The following is a 24242-nucleotide window of genomic DNA, read 5'->3' as shown; positions in this document are numbered from 1 at the left end:
GTTTACACCAGCTTCCCACAGCACAAACAAGAAAATGAGTTCAAAACAGCCTTGATTTAAAGGTCAAAATTTAATAATATCTAAGTGTAAAACAGTGACCACACAAAACCAACACTTTGTAATTCATTATTTTTTTCACAGTCCAAGTAAAAATGTCATCGACTGAAATGTTTGTTATCCTGTCCGGTGTCACCTCTTACCTCATGACAGCTGGAGCTTGTCAGAGTTCAGACCTTGTTTTGATATTCACCCACGGTGATGTTTAGTTCTTGAAGCAGTCACAAAATCGTCACTTCGCCCACCCTGTGTTTTGTTTTTGTTTACTGTTAGGGCCTTTCTGTATTAGTGGGCAGCATCCTGTACAGTGGGAAGATCCAGAGTAGATGGAAGAGTTTATGTCATGAGCGGATGAACGCCCACAGCATCGTGAGCACACATCGGCATTGGGAATTTTACGAATGGTTTCAGTGTATACATAGAGCGCAGAACAGGGGAGGTGGACTTGTAGCTTACGCTTTGAATATCATCAAAAGAAATCATCAATTAAAGGGGAAAATGTATTCCAATTTTCAGGTCCATATTTTCTTTTGGGGGTTTCTACTAGAACACGTTTGCATACATTTTCTAATATTATCTGTCTGAATGTACTGAAGAATTCATCCCAATATAGGTAATTTCATATCTTGATAACAATATACAGTATATCAAGATAAAGAATGTTTTCCGGTAATTTAATAAATAAATAATCTATATGAAATAGGATGAGACCTGAATATTCAACCATTATAATGGAGTCAATTTCAGCCCATTTAATGGAGATCAACACAGTTTACAGTTTATAAAGTGCATAATACCAATGCGCTCTTGCCGGCTCCTTCCCGACTCACGGTTCTCACCGACCTAAAAATGTCCAGCTATACATCAACTGTTTTTTACATGCACGCACACAAATCGTGTGATGTAAAAACTGTGCTTGTTTATACCAATATAGGCAATCTAACTGTACATCACAATATCTCCATAAATGATGAATTATCATATTGAATAATCGCCCATTCGTACTTATATTCACCCTTTGTCTGGCATGCTCCGTTTTGGCGCCCCCCTCCTGAAAAAGCCCAGTCTGCTCTGATTGATAATGGTTTTCTGCATCTGCACTCTCTGCGTCTCAGCAACGTCATTGCAGCTGGGGAAAGACTGTAATGTAGCTGCACTTTCTACCAATATAGTGTAGTTGTGACATCACAACCGTACAGAAGTCCTGATGTTTCGTTTAAAAACACAGTTTCACAGTATTTATATACTGTAGCACCTCCACCTGCTTTGTATTTCAAAAAAGAAATGCAAATCCCACCGTTTATAATATGGGACCTTTAAGGGGAAATACTAATTTCTGATGAATATCAGTCAACTTGATAGGCCACTAGGTTGCTTCTAATACATGTATGGAAATAAACCTCCATGCTCTTTAGGCATCTAGGTATTTTCATAACCATTTAAGCCTGGGGCATGTGCATTTTAATTTCACATGTAAAAATCAGATTTGGTAGCGCTTTATATGTATGCCATATTTCGTAAACCCTTTTTCAAATCTTATCTCACTTTTCAAATGTATTTCGGTGTTTTCTGACATAGAAACAGGAGTATAGTATACTGAGCCCTTTAACAAGCTCAACTTAATGTGGTAGAAGATTTGTAATGTTAGGTGGCTGACACTTAAAACATAAATCAGCTCCCTAATATGTCAGTAATTCATCACTTTTTGACAAGTGCTATGCATGGTATGAGTTATTGGCTTTGTTCGTATAAGTGCTAATGCGTTGAGAAGACGCAGCTGCTGAATCCTATCATTATCAGATCAAAATCACTCGAAAATGGGTAAAAGATATTAAATAAAATGACTCTGCAAAAGTCTCTCAAAACATCATTACATTTTGCTTGCTCTCTTAATTCACTTTAATCCTGTCGATCCAACGCGATAAGTGAGCGCCCCTCCATCAAATCTTTGCAAAGACAACTAAGTTATTGGAAATCAAAACACATCTCACTTGGTAGGATATCCAGTAATCTCACTGTGTTATGTGGGACAGTTAAGCCCTCAGTGTGAATGAGTGAGGATATTGCTATGTGTGTGGAAGGAAGCAGCTGTTACACTTGAAAAGCTGAGTGATGTGAGCAGGAGGTGACATGAGGTTTTTGCAGTGTGCAGGGCTTTGTTAACTCTTCCAAGGTCCAAGACCAAACTTATATGAGACTTCATTTAATAGCATTATAAAAGATTCCCTAACCCCCCCCTTTCAGCTGTCCTGGTGGTCTTTCCACTATGGTGACCCCAAGTGTGGGTGACTGTGCAGGATTCTATTGTAACTAACAAACACTGCACTGTTTGTTAATACTTCGAAAAGGGAAAAATTATTACCTAAAAATTAGTTATTGCGTCATAAAGGCTTGCTTGTACTGTAGGTAATAATTAGCGGTGTCTTAGATGTCCAGTGAAGTCAATATACTGAGAACAGGTCTGTGAGCACACTATTGTTCACCCACATCAAACAAAATCACTGCTCCTCCTATTATTTTGCATTTGTCAGAAATAGACATGAGTGATCCTGTATGTCTTTGTACATTTTAAAGTTTTCTTTGAGCACAAGGGGGAACATATACTTACCATTCCATTGCTTAAAGCTCAGGAGTGTAGTACTATAGTTTGGTTGCCACAGCTGTCTCTCATCCTAAACCTTCCATTACTCCATCATGCTCCTTCCTTTTGTTGGTGATTTTGCAACTGTATTCCTCACATCACGTCTGTTGGGATGAGTAAGACCTTTCCCGGGGATTTTGTATGAGGTCAGCGGTGTTTAAGCCATTTTCTTTCGAGTGGGTAGATGCGAACTATGGATGGAATAGGCCCTTAATTTAATCACAGATACACTCACAGTGAACTCATCCTTTAGTATACAGAGGGCCGGCAGCTTAACAAAACAGTGGCGCTCCATTGCCCGTTTTAAGGACGTAAAGCGAGTGTGGGTAGAGGGTCTGTATATGAGCGAAGAAGGCCTGCGGCACACACACATACAGGATAACTGTGTGCTTACTGGCTTTCGGGGAATAGCAGAGGCAAAACCTTTAGTCCGTGCAGCTGGCCACTACTGTAGCTGTGAGCACAAGACCCAAATATGGAGCTGTGGTATATGTCTTCTGCATCTGGTACAAGGTTGCAAAGTCTGCCTTTACTCAGAAAAGAGGGCCAGCTGTTGAAGATGAAGGGCAATGGAGAGATATGGATGCTTTAGGTTTTGTCCTTTTAAAGTAATAATTATGTAAAATAAATTTGTGTTATTAATATATTGTTAACATTTTTTGGCTATAGACCTTTTCAATGGAATTCCATTGCTAGGCAGCAGCCTTTGTCCTTGTTAACTTCCTGATGATAATGTTTGGGAGTCTATGGGTAACTCCTGCTCACTAAAACTACAGAAGAATTCCTCTCACAATACCAGGAAAGAAATCTGTACCCTTACAGTGATACTGATAAAATACTTAATTTGATACCTTGTTTTTCTTCATTTGATACCAATCATGTGAATGGAAGCATCTAGACACACTGAGCCAGTCACATTAAATCGAACACTTGGCTGTGACCAAAACCATAGAAATTGTCATCTTTCTAGATCTGGGTACTAAACGGATAAATGCAGGTAGCTTTTTACTAGAGAAGTTGTGATACTAGTACTGGGTTATTTTGGTCAATATCTTATAGGTACTGTGTGTAACTTTTTTTTACTATTAATCGTTTGCCAGTGGTCAAACGGATTGTAACGTGACTTTAAAAATGAGACCTTTCTCGACTTACATGGTTGCTTTTAAGCCTTTGGACTCACTTCTATGTAAAGGACTCAGGATGAATTTTCGGAAATATCCAAAGGATGTGATGTTTCCCCATGCCTCCCTCTTCAGCACTGCTATAGTCAACAGTGAGCAACATTAGCAAGTACTAGCTCAACGTTAACAAACGAACCGGCAGTCCCCATATGCTGTATTTTCATTATACATTCTGCAGACAGACCTAAGGTTGGCAGCTGTTCTGCGTAACATCAGCAACTAGTTTGTTGATACGACGGGGAGTCGGACTCTGGGCAGTCTGGGATTAGATCCCCGGTTCTGGGGTTTACGCTGGCTGAGGGTTTTTTGTAGCGAAGGTATAGCATGTATGCAGAGGAAACTGATATAAATATGAAATATTGTGGTTTTAGCTGGCGAATGTAAGCTAATGTTAGCTTGCTTGCTAATGCGAATGACTTGCTAGGTAGACTCCCAGTCTTGATCTGGCTGGCTTGCGGTTTGCTGATTACTTTATCAGCTAACATTACATAGCAACTAATGCCATATCCAGGCAGTGTCACAGCCAGCTGGCTATTAACATTAGCATGCTTGCTACCTAACTTTCACTCACCGTAACCTCAGCTAAAAGTTGGCCAGCTGGCTGTGGCTTGGCTGTGCAGCATGAATCTGCCATCCGTTGCTTTGTAGCATTGGTTGACAGAGTGATTTGCAAACAGTAAGTTTTATTCTAAATATTTATTCTAAATGTGATTAATTCATAATTAATTGTACTTCAATCCACCTGATGCCGGTCAATCATGTTCAGTCTCACTGTTTCGAAGAAATCCATCCAAGAGAATCAGTTATGTGTATAAATATAGTCATCAAATGCCGTCTAGATTAAGGTTAATATATATAAAACATTGTATTTATATGAATTGTATTCCAGTTCACAGTTAAATCAGGCTTGCTTTATGAAAATACATTACATTGTTATCTAATCTGGCTTTAGTCACTTTATAATGTTCGTACATCACTCAGGATAAATCCTTGTGCCTCAATTTTCTCCTGAAGTGGGAAACATCTCCTGTTCTTGGTCACTGAGCTGCTTCAGCTTAGCAACATCTTGCTAAATACCACTTCAGCAGTATATGCTGGCAGACAAGTTTAACACTTCCTGCTGGACCAGGTTAAAATGGCCCACCTTCAAGTTAAGAATGTGCTTCTCTGACCTCTACCACGAGTGATGCTGCCCATGAGTTTAGACAAAAGATGGCAACAGGCTTAGTGGCTCTGTAGTGGATGACCATGTGTACCAGAAACATGTGGTGGATTTCCCTTTTTACCAGAGTTATTCTGTGATTTGAAATGTTGCAACTGGTTGTTATTCCTGATGCATTTTGGATTGGATTGGATTGAAGATTTCATTGAAAGTTTTCTGTGGAGGTGTCCTCTTGGTCCTTATTTGTGAGACTGCAGTGGCCAGAGACAGATGTAAGATGCAAGTGGAAGGATGCAGAAAACAATAGAGTGGGAAAATGAAAGCAGCAGGCATCCTCACACTCAAAACAAGGAAGCAACAGCAGCGGGAACACCACGCTGAGGGTGTGCTGCTTCTAAAAGGACAGTCAGAGCAGGGAACAGCCCTGTCTGGAACTGTGCCGCGGAAAACACCATGTGTCACTTTGTTGCCAACTGCACACATTGTGGTGCCTGCCAGTGGCCATAACAGCACCCGTTTATGCACCCGCACCATACCTTGCCCTTCCTAAGTGCACTTTGCTTCTTTGCAGTGCATGAGCAGCTGTTGTGCAATCACACACTGGGCTGCTCTTTGATTTCACTTCAGTGCTGAGACGATTGTGGCAGGCAAGACCAGGCATATCAGCTATGTGACTGAAAAATGGTAATAGGAGACAAGAATATAAAAGAAGACACACTGGTTGTGGCAGTGGCAGTCTTGCTGAAGAGTGGGTGGTGGTAGATTAATGCTCCTGGCAGGCTTCATTTTGTTCATTTCTAAACATTCCTGTTTCATATTGAAGGTGTTTGAATTGTGGATAATTTTCTATTGAAAAAAAGCTTTAAGTGCACTCTTGTTCATAAAGGGTTCTTTCGTGCATCCTACCTACAGTAAACAGTAATTTAATTCCTTTATAGGTATTTGACATGAAATCTCTCTGCTCATTTTGAACTCTGTACAAAATGCTTGAAGACATAGATGCTGGATATGGCCATTGATTGGGTGTGCCTATTGTGTAAAGTGTGGAAATTGGTGTGTGCTTGTTTTCTGTTGGCTCTGGCAAGCTGAAATATTTTCCAGGTTAAGATCCTGTCAACAAAACTTCTTTTCTCAACCCTCCTCTTCCCTGCATTACTCCTGTATCCATGTCTTTTTTCCTTTTCTTCTCATTGTTTTCTGTTATTCTTTTTTCATTTCATGGCTGCTACATTTGTCTAGACTTGAGCTCCTGTCAGAATATGTTGCAGTTCAAAATCTGAAAATGAAAACATGTTGACTTTTGTTTGTAATGTATATTTTATTCAAAAAGTATCAATCTTTCATAAATAAAAACGTTTTACATGCAGCAGATCCCTTTTGTAACACATACAATGTCTGAAAACATTTATCTTGCTTTGGTAGTGATCTAATTTGCCTCTGGCTCCACTTTCTATAGAACTATAACACTATTCAATACCACCAATATAAACAACAAAAATGGCCCTGACTCTGTGGTGCATGCATCATCTTAACTCTCACTGCACATTTTCTTTCACCACATCAGACCCAGCTGTTAACAGCTTCATATTAAACCAAAACCACACTCACCAATGTGCTCTTTTGTACTTTTTAGTGATCTGCTCAGTTTATTTATCATTCCATCTAGGATAAACCGTCTTTTCAGATTGCAGAAAGGAACAAAATGCAGTTACAAGAATGCATGCAATAGGAATTAGCCTCTAGTATAGAGATAAAAGATCTTAGTCCCAGGTGTAACAGGAGACATGTCAGACATTCCCTGCCAAGAGTTGGGAGGTGGGGAGACAAGGGGGGCGGGGGTCACCTCCGAGCTTTTTTCTGGTACTTAAAAAGGACTTGTGGAAAAGCGTGTCTGGGTGGCAGAGCTATTACAGATACCATCCTCTTTATGTGTCTCCTGAAGGGTGTGTACTTAAGACATTTATCACTCTCCCATCCAACTGATTTTTATGACCCAAGTTTACATTTTGTCCTCGTTTGAATTGTGATGATTTACATTATCCGATAAAAGAAAGAGTTAAAGGTTCTCTTTGTGTTAGTTCAGTATGATGCCACCTGTTGACAGTACTTCCCAGCTAGAAAATTTTTTTTTTGTTTGTTTGTTTTTTAGTTTTGCATGTATCTGAGGCCATCAAAAGTTAGTTTATGTTGGTAATATCATTTAACATAAGTTCAAGATCCTAATGTTCGATATGAGCCTTGGTTTTGGACATTTGTGTCCTTTTTCTCTTAGTCTCTTCACTGCAGAAATGTAGTGCTGGCAGAGACGGACCTGGTCTGCACACTGTTCTCACTCACTGACAATCTCCCAAGTAGGCTACATTATTTCTACTTTTTATCCTGATAACATTGCTTTTACGAGCGAAAACACAAAGCCATAACAAAGTCCAGATGGAACCGATCCACTGCTGGTGGAAGAACTGCCTTGGCTTCCTGTGCAGAATCAGATTCTGTCTTGTGTTTTTGAGATGGCTTTCTGTTCAATTGCAGTGCAGAAGTGAAACAGATTACACCAAGCTGCGGTAAATTATCAACATTTGTCATAAATTAGGACGACATGTGTATAAGTCTGCACCATATACAGGCCAATCAAAAAATGTATTTCATTACACAGTTCAGCGTGTGGTAGCTGGGTTGTGAGGTGCAGTGCAGGGCTAGGATTCAGTGTGAGTGCTTTGCTGTTTGCTGCATATGCACAGGGTGCCTCAAGAGGAAAAAAAACTGTGCAATAGGGACCTCTCTTTTCATTTTTACGATTTTCCTAGAATCCTTTGGAGAGCGTGGAAAGACAGGCATGTTTATGAAGGTTTCCAGATGGTCCCGCCTGCACCCCCAGCTTTTCTTTTCAGTTCTTGGGCCATGAAGGATTAATCAAAGTCAGTGGCAAGGGCTGATGGCTAAACACTGTGGCTCTCACTAACCTAGAGGAAACCCCTCTTCAACTCTAACTTACATTCAGCCCCTGGGCTACAGGGGCTGAAGAAAGTTGAAACCTGAGGTTAAAAAAACCAAGCAAACTTAACTAAACCCGGGCCACATAAGTGCAGATAAGTGAACTGTTTTGGCAGCGCAGATGATCTCCTCCATGGGTTAGGAGAGAAATTGTTGCCGACATCCAGCCAGGAAAGCAGAGTGAACCTTGACGAATACACCTGAACTCTTGTCCCCTTTGTTAGGTGGGGGAACTTACATGTTATTTATGGATTCTATGTTACATGTAAAGATTGTAATGGAGTTAGATGTCATTCTGGACATAAAATCTATTTGCAGTGATTGGAGTGCATTCTCACTGGAATGAAAGACGAGTATGAAACATCCAGATTGCTATGATCAGGCTAAGGTCTCTCTCGACCATTTTTGGCCTCACCATTACCGTATTGCCTCTTGGGGATAGATGCAGATGACAGTGCTGTCTCTGGAATGAGGATGACAGCCAATAAAATACACAAAACTGTTAATTTCTACTAAGACAAAGCTATTTTTGTCAAATGTGCTGCACACTGTTGTCCTCCTTAATTATCACTTCAAACACTATATAAAAAAAAAAAATCAGAAATAGAGTATCAGTCCTTCAGTTGACAAGACTAACTGGAACAGGTGAAACAGAGGAGAGCTCAAGTGACAGAATATGTGCCTTGATTCGTTCAATGCAATGCGCTTTCTTTATTAGACACAGAATCACTGCCACCACAACCCAGCTGAACAGCTGCTGTGCATAGCAATGATGAACATGCACAGCATTCATTAACTACACATGTTATTATACCAACTGTCAATAGAAATTGCTGTGGTCTGTTCACAGCTGCGTTACCGTATGATTACAAATATGTCCGCCTCAGATCTGCCCGTTTAGACTCAACACTGTTCATATACAATAACTTAAATAAATCAGAATCAGCTTCAATAACCAAGTATGAGACGAAACACAGCAAGTTGGACAAAAGCATTGTAACACGTAAGGCACAGATCACATGCAGTCAACATTAGGGCTTGGTGTCGGTACCCAATACCTACAAGGTACCAAGGAACATCAAAACGATACCTGCATTTTATCCTTTTTGTACCCAGAGCTAGAAAAAAAGACTATTTGTATGCTTGTGGCTTACAGCCAATCACCCCAAGCGTTCAATTTAATGTGACGTGTGATTGGCCCACTACCACAGCAACTACAACCCAATACAGTTGTAGTGTAGTGAAGTCAAGTGTATTTCACACAGTTGGCAGTTCAGCATGCTCAGATACCAAAATATTGGAAAGGTTATACTGCATGCCTCTGGCGTCTGATAAAAATGAATGCAAACAGAAGGCCACTCATTGTTCTTGATAACAGTTGTTTCAACATGCAGTGCCTAAGAATGTTGTAAAGGTGGAGGTGGAGAGGAAATGTATTCTCAAAGTCTTGCCAAAAGCTATCTTATCAACCATATGACAACCACACTAGTAAAATAAATGAAATGTGTATTTTCATCCACATTTTAAGGCACTACATGAGATACTCCTCTGTTTGCACTTAATTTCTAACCATGTCAATACATTTTTCTGCCTTGTCATTAGTTTTAATCTGGAGTAAACATCTGGCGCAGCCTGAGTAAACAATGTATTGGCTCAAACAGATCACCTCTGGAGACACTGTTCCTGTTTCATCACTGGGAACAGGGTCTGTATGGACTGCTCCATGTATGGGTTTTCCCAAATAATTCCCCCCTGGGATTATTAAAGTATTTCTCATTCTGATTCTGATTCTGATGAAAGTGAGAAAACTACTAATGGCTCTCTCTGTGGTGCTTCTGTCATTCTTCTAAGTTTGTGGTTTAGCATGTTAAAGTGCAGTCAGACTCAAGTCATTGGACCAAAAGAAGTTCTGTGGGTCACTACAACTCTTGCTGTTTGTTTTTTGTTCGATTGTGGCGAGATAACAAGAATGCAAAATGCACTTTTTTTTCAGTCAGTAAATGGTAGTGATGTGCGAGAAATCTTTTTAGGTATGCCTCAGGTCAGCCTGCCAAACGTACTGAGTGCTCATGAATCAGTGCATTGAAATGAATATTGTATCTTTATTAATGTAAACATAAATACATAATGAGTGGTAAATCATTGAAGAGAAGTTTTGTGGGACAGGCAGGAGATTGCATGCACTATAATGGAGTGTTGCAGAGAAACTGATGCCATATTTTGCACAAAAAAAAAAAAAATATATATATATAAAAGGTTTGAATATGTTACATAACATGTATTCTGTGAAATGCATTGGTCCACCTATCACTAATAGATGGCCTTCCAATTTATTGCACAATCATATCAATCACTTTTGCAACAGAATGTATTTTATTGGTATTGTAAAACATCACTTGTTGTAGGAACACATCATTTATATCATTATATGTCAGACTCTAGGAGGCACTTGGAAAGACCATAATCCAACCAAAAAATGGAAAACTCTCAAATCTAAGTTTTGTCATCCTGAGTATCTCTTTGGTCAAGTTTAGGGAAAAACTTTTGCTTAAAAGTTAATCAAATAAACATGTCACCTTTGAGTCTTTAACTTTTATTCAACCCAGGTTACAATTCTTACCCAACCTCAACCAAGTGCTGTGAGTAGAGTAGTGTTGTAGGGAAAAATAAAGAGCAGAAATTATCGTTTCTTCATTATGTTAATAGAAAACATACTTCAGACAACATTTAATTTCTTTCAAAACGTATTTGATGTTGCAAATTAGTAGTATGTTATCACAGTTTCTTCTAGGAGGCACAATAATGACTAAAACAGCATATTTATCTAATGACGGAAAGTCCAGCGAACTAACCGGTTGCTGCTACATCTCATGCGGAAATACGTTTATATTATCTGCTGATACTTGGACTTAAGTTCATCTTGACCAACGGGTTGTCCGTGACAACAGATAAAATGGCTAATTAGACACTACACCGCTGGCTGAAGGTGAGGATGGGAAGAAGTAACAGACTCTCAAACATGACAAAGTCCATGACATCTCAGGGTCATCAACATTTTACTGCAGCTCAGCAGGTTTTTACTTACTATTGTCAGGTTTTACAAGTTTTTTATAAAACCTGAAGAGGGTGTGCATGTGTGATTTATTGATGCTCGGTGCATCCGTTTAGTTGCAGTTCCCCTCGCTTTTTACTCCAGCTGTTTGAATCAAAGTAGCCATACTTCATACTTTAAATTTGACGTTGTTAAATCTCTAATTATTTTACTTCTTCAAGCTTTTAATGTGTGTACAATATGTACGCAAGGTCTTCCAGAAACAAATATGATGAATATTACAGATTACAGTTTAATGGAGTCCATGCGGGCCCTGTATGATGTATTATAAGATTGTGTATACAAGATGTACTGATTTTTTCTTAACTCATCTGTGTTACAACCGTGTGTCTGCTATGGAGGAGTGATTTGAGAGGATGACAGGGAAAATGAGGAGAGGAGAAGGAAATTGGGACACTTGCATAGATTGGATGTTAATTGATGACTGCAGGCAAATAAATGTTCTCAAATGGATTGTTTTTTGTGTGCCACTGAAAGCTTGTTGCTGTTAGTTGATTGTTTCTAAGTTGTGGGGGAAAGAAAACTCTTAATCCTTTTACAGATTGTGTATAAGGTTGATGGATATTTACTGTTGACATTTATCTGAGGTTGTGGTTCTTCTCAGACTATACATATGTCTCCTATATTGATGTGCAGACCAACATTCCATCATCTAAGGATTTGAGTCTTTCTTTACAACGGTGGAGAGCGATATGTTTCATTTGTGAAATTAAGTTGACAAAATATTATCAAGAATGCATTTTCAAATGTCTTATCCCTGAGCTCCACCCAAGGCAACGATGTTGAATTCTTCCTCCCTACACTGAATTTTAAGAAAACATGCTGATGGATCAAAAAACGTGTTATATGTGTTTTATAAAGTGTTGTATACGTTCAATTTCTGTTATATTGTAATCCCAAATGTCATGCAAATCATGCCAACACAATGCCATTGTGCACTACAAAAATGTTGATATAGAGAACAATGCCCATGGAGTTATCGTGTAAAAGGGAATCTGTGATCTTAAAGTAGACAAAAGTAGGTTTTTGTCAATTACAATATATTTGGAGAGAATAAGCATTAGGTCATCTAGCAGTCCTCTGATGACAACAATATATCATTATTCAAATCACTGAAACTAAAATGCATTCTCAAAAATTACCAGATTAAAAAAACTTATCTTTTTGACTGAAAATGATGAGAGTGAGTGAAAAAAGTGAGCACAGTGAAACAGATTTGGTGTGACCGGTAGCAAAATAAACTTGTCCAGGGTTCACATATCAGCCTTCAACCCTTCTGTGTGAAGTTTACATGTCCTGCTACTGCCTGTGTGGCTTCTGCTAACCCCCCCGCATGTAATCCAGGTGTACTGGAGATTATGTGTGGGCATGATGTGTCAGACTGATGATCTGTCCAGGACGTTCCCCTCCCTTCCACAAGTGCTTTCTGGGATGGGCTGCTGCCCCAGATAGAGATTCATGCAGCTTGTTTTGCCACCTTTTGTGTTGTGTGTTTTACAGTTGAAGTCTGCACAAGGCTTCTATTTTGAGCGTAGGAGGTTTTTACAATGTTTTGAGGTTCCTTCCTCCCGACGGCTTTGTCTGATCTTTTTTATGAGGCGTTTTACACGCCAGGCACTCCGAGTGAGAGGTCAGGTGTGACGATGAGGTAGTTCTGATTAACTGGTAGACCTGGAAACGTTTTTGGAAAAAATTTGAGGTGACAGTGGATGAGTGCTGTGTTATGTTGGAAAAAAATAAATCATCTTTAGGGAACTCGATAACATGACAGCTTATGAGTTAAGTAAAAAAACATATTTAACTCCAATAATGAAAGGTATTGAATCTCATGCTTGTTGTGATTGTCTGTACGTAGTGGGTGTGTTGGACATGTTTGGCTGCTGTCTTTTTAACTTTTGAGATTTTCCCACTGTTCTCTCAAGAGGCTTTGGCATTGTTTAAAAAAAAAGAATTTGATCTTAATGACTTGCCTGTTTAAATTAAGGTAAAAAGAAAATAATAACAACATAAGGTCAGTTATAAATCACAACTCATATCAGCATGTCTCATCGAATTAAACCAGCTAGATTTATGTCGTGGTTTGTTGTTTGGATGGAAGTTGGTAATAGGAAACCTGTATGTCTGCCAAAACATTGAGAGCCACCTGAATACCTGCCAACAGTAACACTGCAAGGAAGTAGACATCCTATTTTGGTAATATAGGAAATTAACTTTAAAAAAACAGAACATTTTTAGTTTAAGTTATTATAGTATGTTTGTGAAAAAGTGCTGACTTGTTCATGTTCTTCACAGACTGATACTGGCAAGTCGAGTGCACACTGATGTCATCTGTTTGCTTTTGTTATGCTAACTAGCAAGGGAATTAACCTCTGTTGTTTTAGCGAAAGCATAAGTGAGCTTCTGAACAAGACAGCACACTTCTCTAACCAGAGGAGAGAGTTTTACCGACTTCTTTAACCGTGCAACAAATGGGAATTGTGAAATAGTGTGCCTTTGGCAAAAAGCTGTCTATATGTCAGAGCCAGTGGCCCAGCTCAGTAAAATTCTAGTGCAATGTCTTGACACAACATTCTGCACGACAAGTATCAGACTGCTCAAGCTGATTGTGCAAAAGGCTTCCGATCGGAAAACATCTGTATTCCTACCAACAAACTGTCACATTCTGCTAAGGTGCTAATAGCGTCTGACAGCAGGTACACAGTTGCAATCACGTGTCAACATCTGACACGCGAAGCGCACTCCTCCCTCCTCAAGCCCAATCCTGCCACAGTGCTCCTCTCTCAGCACTCCCCTTCCTTCAAACGTCCCTGCTTTCGTCCCCGATAAGCAGACTTCATCCCAAACATATTATATCTATTCAGTCAGGGGGATTAAGTGCAGATACATGACATTTTGGGTCATTCCAAGGACCTGAGTCAACGTGTAAACAACTCCTACGCCGTGTCAGGGAAATATTTATCTTTGCTCATAGAACTTCTTGAGATTGTGTCAACACTGCTTTGAGGCACAATTACATTTGTAGATGGAAAACTAAGAGTTCTTGGAAATACAAGTGTATAATATGAGTAAAGCTGAGGATACTCGTAGAGATGCAAGACTATCATACTGATAAAAATAACAGCCAAGCTTTTTTGAAATGATAATCCTGTGCTTGGTCATGTATCATGATGTCCCCTTATTTCTATATCTAAATCATCCAGAGAGTAAAATTGAAAAGCTGATTTTGTCTTTCTTTGTTTTTTTTCCTCTCAGTAACCACAACCCTATCTCCGGGCTCAGGCCACGCCAGAAGATGCAACGACACAGAGAAGGCCTACTGTGTGAATGGCGGCGACTGTTACTTCATAAATGGTATAAATCAGCTCTCCTGCAAGTGAGTTATCTTCTTTTGTTTTTGTTCACCTCAAAAAAAAGGAAAAAAAATTATATATATATTTATATATGTATATGTATAATAGGGTTGTCAATACTCTTGGTAAATACTCGATACTTGATACCATTTCTGATACCACATGGAGAAAATTACAAAAAATGGAGGTAATGCAATACAATTTTTAAAATAAAGATTAGAACAATACAAACAACATCAATAACACCACTTTTAAAAAGTTGTCTGACATAGCGAAAAGGAAACACATAGCGGTAGGGTGTCTCTAAATGTAATATAAACATTTTTTTCAAACTATCTTGTGTTGTATAGCTCAGGGATTTCTGTGTACATTAAAATGATTCCACGGAGGAGGTTAAACCTTGGATTCCGTTTGCTGAATAAGTTGTTGTTAGTCAGGGTTCTCCACAGTGTAAACAAGGAGAAACAATGTATTCAGCTACACATTTGGCTCCATATTATCATTGCTCATTAAATAGAGTCGTTATAGCAGACAGAGCCACTGTCTCATCGGTGGTTGACTTTTCAGGCACGTTATTGTGTCATCCTTTTAAATGAACGTCTCTAACGTAAGGTGGGCAAGACTAATGATGTTAGCTGCTTAGCTCCACCGTTAAGGTTACTGCTTATTATTAGATGCTATCCCCTAGCGGCTTGTTTACATCCTAAGCCTTTCCCTGGTTGTTAGCCTCATATGGTAAATACTTTTGCTTTGTTCGTTTTCTTGTTTTTTTTAAAGATTATTTTTTTGGTAGTTATCAAGTGGGGTGAGAGAGAGAGGGGGAGACATGCAGCAAAGGGTCAAACCTGCTGCTGCTGCCTTGAGGACCTTCAGCCTCTTTACATGAGGCGACTGCTCTAACCACTGATCCACCGACCGCCCTGCTTTGTTCATTTTGTACTAAAACAGGTAGCGAAGGTCCTCCAGCAGCAGTGCTAGCTGTGTTCAGTCAGCTCAGCTAGCTTCTGTCTTGTTCTGTCTGCAGCGCGGCTGCAATGTTGATGGCAAAAGTATCGATACTTTTGTAATTGAGTATCTAATCCGATAACAATTTATAGTATCGATTATTTTTAAAGTATCGATTTTTTTTGACAACCCTAATATATGATATATTTTTCATCATCAACCTTTCTTCCAGCTCCTTTCATGCATTTTTACTGTTTTACTGTATTCCTAACTCATTTCTTATCCTGCTGTTCATTTTCCTGATAGCACTTGATCTCCGTTCTCCTTTTTTTTCAGCAGCAGCAGCAACACATCACAGGGAAATGCTGCCAGTCTGCCTAACTACCCACCTGTTGTGTATTTTAAGACTAATAATGGAGTGAGGCGGCGGTGTGCTCATGCTTTTAAGTCATGTTTAGTGTACAGGAGGGCTGCACATTAAAAGCCTTTTCAAAATGTCATGAGTCACTGGTTTAGTAGTGAGCAAATATTTATGCCTGTTAGAGGCCCCCAGTGAGGTAAATAGAATCATTGCTTACATTTGAGGTCTGCGGCAGAGGGGATCAAGATCCATGTGTAAATTGCGCTGGAGGAAGCATGAATCTCAGCTTTTCAGGAACAAAACAGATTGACATTATCACAGAAACAACCTTTTTTTCCTACATTTTAGTTTGTATTGGACTAGAGGTCAAGAAACAGTATTTGGCACGGTGTTCAGGAGAAGTTATCATTTAAAATAAACAGTTTTCTTTCTTTTTTCTGAACACTGACAGATTTGTATAAGTAGAGATGCAGATGTCAGAAATTTAATCGCAACTATTTTGATCATCATTTAAGTCATTGTTTTAACAAAAATAGGACACAGTCACTGGTGTAAATACTGGCTGGTTGTCTTAGTCTTCTATCGTATTAGTAGGGCTGTACCAAATGTTTTTATTTTACATTCAAAGCTTCTATTGAGGTTTTCCAGTGACACTTTGAATGTCTGTCATGTTTTATAACATCATTTTCCTTGAACAACATCCTCAGTTTGAATTAAGTGATTCATTAGATTAAATGAGTTTGTCTTTTGTTTATTAAATCAACTTTATTTGATTGATATAACTTGTCAACATAAAAACATGGCAGCCGGCTAATCCAGTAATTTGATAATTGATATAATATTGTCAGCATTATGAATGGAGCTTCAAACTATTCGGTACAGCCCTAAATATTAGATTGAATATCTTTGGTTTTTGGAATACAGACACAACACAATTAATTGAAAAAAATAATAATTAGATTAATCAGGATTGAAATAATTAGTTGCAGCCCTCATCATGTAGTAAAATAATAATGAAAATTTTTATTTCTAAAGCATTTATCATACAAGTGCTGCAACTCAAAGTGGAGTGCATTAAATAAAGAGAAAATAGAACAAACAAGCAGAAAAGAATAAAAACTGGAAACAGATTCAATGAAAAAGAAAAAAAGACCTATGAAAAACCTACAAGTATACTTATATCACAAAATATGCACATTATCTTTCAGCATGGTGGTCAAATATTATGTTGCGTGTTCTCTTCGACCATATGTCATGATAGCACAAGTCCTCTGGCTGGTTTGATATAGAGCTAAAACATTGGCGAGGCTTCTGTGCCCAGTTTGCCAAAGGAAGAATGCTCAACAAGCAACGAGGACATGGCTGCAACAGCCATTCAATATGCTGTGTACAAATTGGAGGCACCAATAACTCAATTGCTGCAGCTAATTCACTCACGGCCGGGGCAGGGGTCCAGAAAAGTTGGATAATGCAGTGAAGGCCGGCAGGGATTTGTTGCCCCACCGCCATCTCATTCAATATAGGCCAGGCTTCAGTTGGTATTACTCACTGGCTAAACCAGTCCTGCAGGCAGCTAGCCCTACTTTAATGCCCTGCCCCCTCACTTTGGGGTATTAACTTTGTTTTGGGGAGAAGTAAGGTTAATAAATGACCCAAAGGAAGTAACTCACTGATGTAAATGTATTTATTTTCTGATGGTTTCCTTTACATTAATTGATTCTGCAAAAATGAATTTTGCCTCTTTTGAACATATCAATCATAAAAAGATAAATAACTGTCATTTTCCAAAAAAGCATAAACATAAGGAATCTTTTTTATTAATCATATCTAACTTATAAACTGCGTGTGTCCATATGACAAAAGTAAGTGGAATATATAATCATTTAAAACTTTAATAAAAGTTTTCAATATTTTTTTCTTTTATCTTGATCAATTGATCAATCCTTTTTAGTCTATAAAATAAATAAAAGGGTGATAATTATTATTTCCTCACCTGGATAGTATTTTCAAATGTATTGTTTTGTCTGACCAACAGTCCAAAACCAGAAGCTGAATCTAGAGAAGTGTTGGGGTGAACTGTACCAAAATAATTATTTTCATTTAAATTATCATTTTTTTACTAATGGGTGGAGCAACCAATGGTGTTAGCTCTGTGAAAATGTATAAAAGTACATAAGCAGTCTGAAATTAAATAATTTGCTCTCTTACCAAATCAACTCTGTGGGGGACTTGAGAGAGGAATGGCCTGTGTAAGTCTACTGTATATACACCATGTAGAATATAGGAACAGGTCCTGCTTCATGTCTCCTAACACATGGTAAAACGTCCCCACTTTCCACCTAAATGTTTATTTTTGATCAAAGCATAATACATAATGATAGTGATTTGTTTGAAACTAAAGATAAAAGAGTGGTAATAGAGTTCGCAGCTGCGCCGTAGACACGTAGACCGTCTGATTTTTAAATTATGCTTTGACAGTTTATTTCTTTCAACTTTCAGCCAAGTTTCCTAGTCCTAGTCTAGGTGGATGCTATCCCCCTGTTAAACACCATCACTCAGGATGAGTAATTTAATGCTGAATGTTATGGTGCTCCTGGGAGGCGTTGTGTGAAACCAGTAAATCACGAGCAATGACCTTTGTTGTACTGGTGGTCTAGTTGGGACTGTGAGCGGAATGTCGATGCCCCTTAAAGACCAAGTACTTATCCTAATGGGATTATAATGAGGAAGTACGGTTTGCTGATGATACAGTAGTCTGTCGACAGTTACAAACATACATACATACATAACTTTTCTTGACCTCTTATTTATGTTTCAAACCAGATGTCAAGAGAGTCGTCTAGTCATGTTTTCCCATTCAGATAATCTCTGCATTGAAACTGGAAATTCAGGATTGGGTTTCCTCTTGATTTGACTCTTTACCTCCCTGCCTTATGGTTTCTGTTATAAAACTCTCACATTTGGAGATGATGAACACATACCAGGCTCTCAACAGGCACCAGGAGAAGAAACCGCAATACTGTTTTCAGCTTCCTAGGATTGATTTATTGTGCACGGTTTATCCCCAGATACATCCAGTTTTTTGTCCATACTGTACTGATGAACTCTCTTCTCTCATTCCACAAGGACTGGGATCAAAACAGAGCCCCTAAGCATGTAAATATATATATATATATATATATATATATATATATATATATATATATATATATATATATACTGTATATATATTCCCTTATTTATTATAATGCATCATTTTATGTATGTATTTATTTTATTATTATATTTTGTATTATACTGTGGGTCACTTTTAAGAGTAGTTTTTTGTTTCTATTGTTTTCCTTTTCACTTTTTTTAAATTATCTGGATGGTGAAACAATTTATTGGTGTCTTATCCTTTTTTCATAAAATTACAACAACTAAAGTATTGGTACAATTATGATGTTAATAATAGAAGCAGTTCATTCTTCTTTCATTTTAATGAGAATATGATCAGGTCATCACAGTCAGCACTAATGTTGGGTCACGTTTGGAAGTAACAATGTTTCCTGGGTTTTTCGTTTGTTGTTGTTGCATTATCCATGTGGCTTCACTGTGACCTTTAACAATGTGTTTGACATGATTTAAATCCATAATATTTACAGTGCACCTCACGTTGTGTGTTTTCCTTTTCATAACACTTGTCTGCTCCTTCCCAGATGTCCGGATGGATACTTTGGCCAACGGTGCTTACAGACTGAACCGCTGCGGTTGTACATGCCCAATCCTTTCAAAAGTATGTCTACTTGATATGAGCAGCTGAGAACAGAGACAGTTGTCACTGGATTACCTCTCTGGACTCCTGCTGCCCACCCCCAGTTCTCTTCCTCCTTCTCCTTCTCTTTCTCCTTCTCAGGTCAACACGCAAAGAGCTGTGCTCTACACCATGCACACGGTGGTGTCATCCATGGAAACACTCTGCTTCTGCTGTCTGTAGTTTTGCTGTTGTTCTAATTCTCTCCCTCTCTCTCTCTCTCTCTCTCTCTCTCTCTCTCTCTCTCTCTCCCACCCTCCCTCCCTCCTCACTTTTTCTTGCGCATACTCTCCTTTTCACTCCACCCTTGCCCTCTCTCTCTGTCTGTTTTCTTCCTCTTTCTCACTCACCCACCACCCTTCTCCTCCCTCTCTTTTTGTGGCTTTGTTTCTTTCCATCAGGTGTCCAAATGACTTTACTGGTGATCGCTGTCAAACCTACGTTATGGCCAGTTTCTACCGTATGTCAATTTCCTCTGTCAGACTGTCCTTGTGTCATGCGTGCATGCTGGGTGTAGAGAGATTGCATTAATTTCCTGTTATTACCTAATAGCAGTTGTGTCTGTGCCTCCTCCGATGACTCAGTCACAAGCTGGCATAGTTTAGTAGAGTCTGTTATTGTCTTTGGTCTGCATGTGCGTGCCCTTTAACTCGCATTGTATTGCATGCACACTCTCAGAATACGATCTGATAGTAAGTTTGATAGCAACAAGTGGGCGGCTGAATTTAGATGCTATGTGGATGTTGATATGCACAAAGTCTGCTGCATGTAACAACACAGTCTGATGTCAAAACAGTCACTAAAAGCCTACGTTTACCTCACTACTAATGTTGCTTGTAATCAGCTACAAACACAAGCAGACAAGCCTGAACAATTAGCATTAACTAATAGGCATGACAAATGATTTAATCTGTTAGGTCGTGCACTGGCTTAACTGATAAAGAAATGTTTGCTGAGAGCCGACAACATGCCATGTTGGATTTCCTCATGAATATATTAGTGTGAAATTGTGACTCATATTTAGTATGTGAATTCATAAGTATTTAGGTAATTTTTGAGAGAACATGACAAAATTCCACTCAGGTTATTCCTAACTGAACTTGATTTTATCTTATCATAATTGACAATTTCCCAAAGGTCCAATTATTTAGAGCAAATATTTTAAATGTTAGTGTTCTCACTGGGTTTATCACGGTTGCTTTTAGTAGAATATACATGCACATACACGCCTAGTGACATTTTTTTTTCACTTCCAAGTCTACCGCAAAACTTACTTAAAGCAATAACAAGGAACTTTCAAACTAAAGTGGCCTGGTGTCATAAATATCTTGATCTGGCTAGCACGTGCAGTTGTTTCAGAAGCGAGTAATCTCACATAGACACACCATACTCCAGTGCTGTTTTTTCAGATAGGGGAAAAAAAAGGTTCTGGCCTGTTTCTATTTCTTTAAATCTTTCACAATCGTCTCAGGTAGCAGGGTGTCAGGCTTTATCCCAGCTCTGGACTTCCAATGAGCCAGACTAGGAAGCAAGTGAAAGAAAGCACCTTGTTTTTTTAAAATACTATTTGCTTTATTTAAACCAAAGTTTACTCATATTTCATTTTACTTTATCACTGTCCCTTTTAGCTATTTTTTTGTTCTTTGGTCAATTATATTATTTGCCGATCCTGCCCCAGTATCAGCCATAACCTCAAAATATATCAAAAACAAAATGATCTGGCATACTACTCACTGCAAAACTTTGCTTAGGAAAACGTAAACGTATTCCTTTCCAGTACACGTGCAGTAAATTGTTTTTGTCTGATTTCACAGGGGACATGCATTCAGAATAGCTACATAGAAATAGCCAATCTTCTCGCTGATAGTCTCACTTGCTTATGTTTGTTGAGATTGTTTGATAACCAGTCAAAGAGACCTCAGGTAGAGCCGGACTCTGCTTTACATCAGACATCGTTGAGTCTACATCGGAACATTCAACAAATTGCGTTCGTTGCTAACATTGCTTCAGAAGTAGCTACTAAATGGTGCTCTCACAGCAGATGTCCTCAGCATCGAGTTCATGCACTGCGCTAGAGTACCGTGTCAAAAAGCTAGGCATTGGGGTAAGAGAATACTGTTGCACCAATCCACACAGCAACATCAGAAAACAAATCCATCAATGGCAAAATTATACCATGAGAAATACGGCTTGATAGATCTTGCCCTCAAGGTTTTTTGACTTGAAAACCATCCACTACTGTGGGTTGATTACTTGTAAAGTATCTCAAGTGATATTCAAAGGAGTGACGTAACATGAATGAAACATAAATTGACATTTTATATAGTTGTTGAAGAAGAAAACATATACAAGGTTAAAGATAGCGTATGGTAATAATATACAGTTAAATACAAAGCCTATAATTCATGTTAGAGAACAGCAAAGAATCTTACTGCATTCTTCTCAACGTCATGTCTTTGCAAGCCCATGTGGTTGCAATTCAGTGCAACATTACAGTTAAATAACAAACTGCATCTGCTTTTGGAGTTGCCTGATGTTACCTACAGAGTCTCGTCCCTGTGGTCCGACTCGTAGAGCTTAAACACACTGTTTGTTGTATGCTGGCTGAGAGTACAATGCGAAAAAGCCCCTTCTTAACTGCAAGTAATTTCATCTCACATTAAGTCGTAATGCACTGTGCTGAAATTGCTTGTTTTTTTGGCAGAGTAGACAGTTGTGTGTGGGAGCTCTTTTTCCTCCACTGTTTTCTGCATTCAGTCGAACTTCAGTGCAGCTGTGCGACTGCATCACGGACAGCGTTTATTCCCAGTTCTCGCCCAGCCACATGAACACAGACTGGGCTGTAATTACTTTTTTTGACATGTTTTTACATTCAAATCAATTACCCGGCTTTTTGTCGGCTTAAAAGCAGATTTAAAAGAAGTGAAAACAATCAGATGTAATGTGCTCTTTCCATGAGGAAACTATCATCTACCGAGGAACTTGCATGCACTTTGTAATTTTTTGTATTTTAAGGCATCATCTCTAAACTTGATTAAAGGCTGTAATTTAAAATAGGAAAAGATAAAGATAATAGATGAAAGATAAAGCGTGTGATGTCATATGACATTTTTCTTCACAATAACCTCATTGCTTCAATGAAAGAAATCAGATTTATGAAAGCCACATTTAGAGCTGATAGATGTGCTTTGTTTTTATTTTTTTGTGTGTGTAAAACTACATAGCATTTGCTAATAGCCTCTCACATATTTCACATTCTCTCCTCTCAATTAAGGAGGATAAATCATATTTTCTCTAAAAGAGCGAGCACATGTGCACACACATCCATTCGATACTTAAACACCCGCCTCCTGGAGGGGCGCCTCCCATCCCCAGGAGATACCAAAGAGAAGGAGGATGGTTTCTGCTCCTCAGCCATAAGGGCTTGGCTTAACAAGGCATGTTGTCATAAGAACAGCTGGGACTTACTCTAACCCAAGTAAAGCAAGTGAGCTGCCAAAGATATGGACTCTGGCTGGTTGGTGCAGCCTCCCTTTGGCCTCACTCTGCCATATAATATAAAGTCCGACTATAATTCTTCTTATTCAGGGTGATTATTCCGATACTGCACAGATACACTCCTTTTAACTTGCCTGTTCATGTGATGGGTGTGTTTGGGAACTGAAGCGTTTTTTAGAAAGCAGAAAACTGAAAGCACAGGTAGTTCGAGAAGATGACGCATGTTTTCCCCCTTTCAACAATAATAACAGTGGCTCTTCGCCTAATGTGTCCTATTCCCATTAGGAAACCTGCAAACCTGAAACTCAAAAACTCACTTGCAAAATGTAAAAGTGAGGTGCCTCCTCTGAACGCAAGATGACTGTGTTGAGACATACAGTAGATAGAAACTGCACACAAAAGGGAACATCCCAAGAAGAAATGTTGTAGTTTGATAAGAATGTATTAAAAATAAAAATAAAAAAACTGAGGAATCAAAATGGTAGTTGTGTAGCCATGTAGTTTTGTGTCGTATGGTTGGTAAAGTTTGTGTTTTTGTGTGTTTGTGTGTGTGTGTGTGTGTGTGTATGTGTGTTCGTGTGGGTGTGTGTGTGTGTGTGTGTGTGTCTGTATGTGTCTGTCTGTGTTGCATGCTGTCAGTGTCGTTACTCACTGCGTCAGGCTGACAATTACTGACAAATGCTTGGTTTAGTTTGCTCCACTTTATGTTAGAAGGTGCCACTCTCTTAACCTGGACTTTTGTTTCTTTTTGTTTTCCTTCCAACTGTCAACCCTCTGCAATGGCAGAGCATCTTGGGATTGAATTTATGGGTATGGAAAAATCCATTTTGACTAAATAGATGTCCTTCGTTTTGACTTGCTCTCACTCCGTCTGTGGTGTAAACTGTAACCAAACTGCAATCAATCTCTCGACCGATCATACCATAACTCATAATAACGACAAACCCTGATCCTCCATCAATCATTAACATGGATGTCATCACCTGCACCTCCCATACATGTGTAATGGAAACGTAGAACTGTTAACTGGGTTTTCTGTTTCTGTTTCACACAGTAGTAAATTTTCCTTTTTTTGGACTGATTTTTTGATTCTTCATTCCATCTATAACGAGCATGATGTATCATGTTTGTAGCTACCAGATGTCCTTCCT

The 24242-nt window shown here is 38.8% G+C and overlaps 1 protein-coding gene across 3 annotated transcripts in view; it reads left to right on the top strand.

Annotated features, from left to right (window-relative positions):
* nrg2a (neuregulin 2a) overlaps positions 1–24242 on the top strand; it is a 54516-nt gene that overhangs the window by 18043 nt on the left and 12231 nt on the right. The window contains exons 4-6 of one of the 3 annotated variants that reach the window (XM_083927493.1): positions 14397–14517; positions 19995–20053; positions 23878–23901. In XM_083927493.1, coding sequence (XP_083783619.1) covers positions 14397–14517; positions 19995–20053; positions 23878–23901 — 204 coding nt within the window. Of the gene's footprint in view, positions 1–14396; positions 14518–19498; positions 19576–19994; positions 20054–23877; positions 23902–24242 lie in introns of all 3 variants that reach the window. The other 2 variants (XM_083927495.1, XM_083927494.1) reach the window with 2 other exon arrangements.

The sequence above is a fragment of the Echiichthys vipera genome (genome assembly GCF_963691815.1).
Source record: "Echiichthys vipera genome assembly, chromosome: 14".
Classification (NCBI taxonomy): Eukaryota; Metazoa; Chordata; class Actinopteri; order Perciformes; family Trachinidae; genus Echiichthys; species Echiichthys vipera.
This window is presented reverse-complemented; position numbering and strand designations above follow the sequence as displayed.